The sequence below is a fragment of the Ursus maritimus genome, unplaced genomic scaffold, assembly GCF_017311325.1.
Source record: "Ursus maritimus isolate PB19 unplaced genomic scaffold, ASM1731132v1 scaffold_33, whole genome shotgun sequence".
Lineage (NCBI taxonomy): Eukaryota > Metazoa > Chordata > Mammalia > Carnivora > Ursidae > Ursus > Ursus maritimus.
Window position 1 is genome coordinate 6,983,614 of NW_024425897.1, and position 4,533 is coordinate 6,988,146.

The 4,533-nt window shown below is 58.4% G+C and overlaps 1 protein-coding gene across 1 annotated transcript in view; it reads left to right on the forward strand.

Moving 5' to 3' along the window:
• Positions 1 to 428: 428 nt before the first annotated feature.
• ASPHD2 (aspartate beta-hydroxylase domain containing 2) overlaps positions 429 to 4,533 on the forward strand; it is an 8,956-nt gene continuing 4,851 nt past the window's right edge. Inside the window, 3 exon segments of the mRNA XM_008686685.2 lie at positions 429 to 1,141; positions 1,143 to 1,175; positions 1,178 to 2,009. Coding sequence (XP_008684907.1) covers positions 1,121 to 1,141; positions 1,143 to 1,175; positions 1,178 to 2,009 — 886 coding nt within the window. The 5' untranslated portion in view covers positions 429 to 1,120.

Here is a 4,533-nt window from a genome sequence, read left to right on the forward strand (position 1 = left end):
CTTCCAGTTTGAGTTAAACCCAGCCTGTGTCAGAAGGGCAAGAGAGATTAAGTAAGATTGATGAAGCACCGTGAAAAGAGAAAGTAAATGGGGAACGTGCAGTTTTATGGTTTCTTTGCCATTTTAGGATTTATTTATTTTATTTTAAGTCATCTCTACGCCCACCATGGGGCTCAAGCTCATGACCCCAAGGTTGAGAGTCACACAGCCGACTGACTAAGCCAGCCATGTGCCCCTCCTTTGCCATTTTTTTAAAAAAGATTTTATTTATTTATTTGACAGAGAGAGTCAGCCAGCGAGAGAGGGAACACAAGCAGGGGGAGTGGGAGAGGAAGAAGCAGGCTCCTAGCGGAGGAGCCTGATGTGGGGCTCGATCCCAGAACGCTGGGATCACGCCCAGAGCCGAAGGCAGACGCTTAACGACTGTGCCACCCAGGCGCCACCCAGGCGCCCCTCCTCCTTTGCCATTTTTAAAATGCTTTTGAATCCACATCTCTCTGTAAAGGTACAGAGACTTAAGGAGAACAAGTATTTGTGAAACACCTACTATGCATAGACATCAGCCTGCAGTCAGCTGGGGTGCGTGTTCCTGCCCTGGCCACATGAACTTGGATGAGGTGTGTGACCTCTCAGGGCCTTGGTTTCCCTACCTGTAAAATGGGTCTGATCACACCCCCTGAAGATGACACAGAATAGGTGGGGCTTGTGTCATTGTCAATACTGGATGCAAATTATGCACCACTGGCCTTTGGGAAACGGGGCGGTGTGGTAAAATGGGGAGAGAACACGTAAGATTGAAAAGTGTGTCCCCTACCCACAAGGACCTTCCAGAATGATCTGGGATTTTACTTTTCAGTTGAGGATCTTTCCAGGTATGAAAATTTATGCTGGTTTACTTTTCTTTTCTCATCTCAGGTTTGAAAATTGTTTCACGGTGACCGACCCCACTTGCTAGTGTGACAGAAAGCAGCTCCTTCCACCCAACCTGCAGTGACTTTTTGCCGGGAGCAGAGCGGTGAGCCCAGACGTGGGTCAGTGTCACCCTTGGCGGGATCCGAGGAACAGTGGCAGCCATGCCTCCCCCGGCCCCAGCCGCCCCTTCCCCCCCACGCTAAGCTGCATGGTGTGGGTGCCCTTGGGATCCCCCGAGGACTGACTGTCTGACCTTGCTTCACCCCCTCCCAACGTCAACTCCCCCAAGATGTCACTAGAGTGGCTGGTGGCCTGGAGCTGGTCGCTGGACGGCCTGCGGGACTGCATTGCCACGGGTATCCAGTCGGTGCGGGACTGCGACACCACCGCTGTGGTCACCGTGGCCTGCCTGCTGGTCCTGTTCGTGTGGTACTGTTACCACGTGGGCCACGAGCAGCCGCGGCCCTACGCGTCCGTCAACTCCCTGATGCAGGGCGCAGACGCCAACGGGCTGCAGAACGGCTACGTGTACTGCCAGTCCCCCGAGTGCGTGCGCTGTGCACACAACGAGGGCCTCAACCAGAAGCTCTACCACAACCTGCAGGAGTACGCCAAGCGGTACTCCTGGTCCGGCATGGGCCGCATCCACAAGGGCATCCGCGAGCAGGGCCGCTACCTCAACAGCCGGCCCTCCATCCAGAAGCCCGAGGTCTTCTTCCTGCCCGACCTCCCCACCACGCCCTACTTCTCCCGGGACGCACAGAAGCACGACGTGGAGCTGTTGGAACGGAACTTCCAGACCATCCTGTGCGAGTTCGAGACCCTGTACAAAGCGTTCTCAAACTGCAGCCTCCCGCAAGGATGGAAAATGAACAGCACCCCCAGCGGGGAGTGGGTCACCTTTTACTTGGTCAATCAGGGGGTTTGCGTTCCCAGGAACTGCAGGAAGTGCCCACGGACGTACCGCTTGCTCGGAAGCCTTCGGACCTGTATTGGGAACAATGTTTTTGGGAACGCGTGCATCTCCGTGCTGAGCCCGGGGACCGTGATAACGGAGCACTATGGACCCACCAACATCCGCATCCGGTGCCACTTAGGTATGTCGCGGGGACGGGGTCTCAGTGCGCGGCCCGCCTGCTGCGGCCGCCCAGGCAGCCAGAATCGTGCCCGTTCACGCTCTGCACTGTACTTCTGTCATTGGTGAATTGTGTGCAAACGTTTTTGACCGTGGAGATTGAGTGAGAAAAGGAACCGGTGAGCAGTATGACCCGACAGAAGGTCTGTCCGGGGGAACCTTCTGCGGTGATGGAAATGGTCTCCATCTGCCCTGTCCACGTACGGTAGCCACTAGCCACGTGTGGCCACGTAGTGCTTGAAATGTGGCTGCTGCCGGCGAGGAAGGGGGTTCTTCCCTTCCTCCAGACCTCGAGAGGCCCCCGTGGCTCGCGTCTACTGTATTGGGCAGCGCGGCTCGAGAGCCAGAGGCTTATCGTATCGATCACCGAGGTTCATGCTGACATCCGGGCAGCTGTGAAAGATGCTGCTAGTGCTTTCTGCATCAAGGGGGACGTCGTGCTTGGTGTTAACGCTGAGCGTATTCAGGTTCTAGGGCAATCGGTAACGCGCGCGGCAGTGGTTTGGAGAACGGGGTCGGCGTCAGCTGGGCCGTGTTTGCATCCCAGCCCCACCGCCTGCTGGCTGTGTTCTTTGGGGCAAGTCACTTCACCTCCCCGGACCTCCGTGTCCTCCGTTAGGAAGGAGAGGTCAAAAGCTCCCCCCCCGCCCGCCCGTGAATTACTTGGAGGGTCTGATAAGCAAGAACGTGGATTGTGAGGCGTTGACTCACACGGAGCCAGACGTGGAGTAAGCACCTTGAGGTAGGCTTCACCACAGCTCAGTGCACAGGGACGTTTGTTCCCCAGAATGCCTTGTTCCTGGTTACTGGGGCGACGCACCCCCAGGCAGCACCCCAGAACCCCGGGCAGGGTCGGCTTCAGGAGGTTCGCAGCGCTGGCTGCCTTGGCTTCGGAACAGAGGAGGAAAAGGCTCACGCAGAGGAAGCCCGATCCAGGCTGGGGCCGGGGGACTCCTAGGTGTTCTCTAGTGGAACCTCAGGGCAGCCGGGGGGACCTGAGCTGGACGCCCCGGGCCCTCCAGCCCCGCTTCCCCCGGAGTACTCTGCTTCCCCTGCCCCACGTGGGGGTCCTGAGCAGGATGTGACATGGACAGAGGGCTTTGCCGCTTTAACAAACAACTAGATTCGAGCACTTGACACCGTGAGTGTTTCAAGAGCAGACGCAGGACAGGGCAGAGGCGCCAGAGGAGGTGGCCTGGCTCCGTGCTCAGTCTCTCCGTGCCTCGGTTTCCCCATCTGTAAAATGGGGAGGTAGCGCTTACCTCGCGATTGCTGACAGGGTTCAATAAATGGTATCTTCTGAGGCTGCTTGGCGTGGACAGCGGTGGTAGCCAGTAGCTTCTGGGGTGAAACCCGTGCTGGATGGTCTAAGAAGGGATCCCTAAGACCTAGGCTCTCAGGAAATAGTGGGAAACGATCGGGCTTCAGAAGCAAGCACCCCCGGACTCAGCTCTGTCAGCCCTATCTGCTGAGTGATCTTGGCTGGGACCCCGAAACTCTGAGCCTCTAGCACGGACGTAATGGTACGTGCCTGGGCAGCCTGCTGGGGCCGCCAGGGTGGAACAGAGGAACCTTCCCCCTGAGCTCCGGACGTGGCTGGCTGCAGAGTCTAGGGTAAGGGCCGAGGTCGGACAAGTTGGGTGGGAGTGAGCCGAGGTGGGGGGGCGGTTTGCCCATGCCCGGCTTCGAGATTGAGGCTGTGGGTCATGGGGAGCAACGCTGTGCTTTCTTCAAAGGTTTTCTTTGGATGTTTTTCAAAAGCTTCTGAGTGACCCGGAGGGAAGGGCATTTGCGGACTGCAGTAGAACCCAGGCGGGTGTGTTGAGTAGCAAGGGGAGGCGGCAGAAGACCTAGGCTTTGCCTCCTGTGCACGAACGCCTGTTATGCACCTGTGCCGTGCATGTGTGAGTGTAAACCCTGCCCACACAGGCCCTCGGTACGACCTGACACTCCCGTCCCAGCCCAGCTCGTTCTTGCCACCAGAAAAACTGGGCCGTGTCATGTTCTCTTGGAAGGAGTCCCGCTGGACTGTGGCCGCTTCCCCGTGGCCAGGGCAAGCTCCCTGCTTGGGTGTGCTCAGCGTTTCCTTCTTTCCACTGGCAGACGCACGTTGTATCCACCTGGAAATGAAACAAAGGTGGGTTCAGCCCCCGTGACCTTGGGTGTTGCCAGAGAGGGAGTGCGCCCGGCCCATCCGTGGCGGCCCCACCTCTGCCAGTCTGTCTGGCTGGAGTGCAGGAGGCACGGGCAGTGCCTGAACTCGGCTCTTGAACTGCCAACCCTTGTCCCCTTTTGCTGCCTTCCGTCGGAGTTGTGACCTGCGGAGCCGTCCCCGCAGACACCCGAAACCCCAGCCACGGTGTGCATCCCCCCAGTCCTTTCATCTGCCAAGGACCGCTCTGAGCTACCTCTAGAGGTGACGTCACTCGGTCTGGACCCCACGTAGCGCCGTGGGGACAGCTCCGGCCGTGGGGCTGGGACGTCCC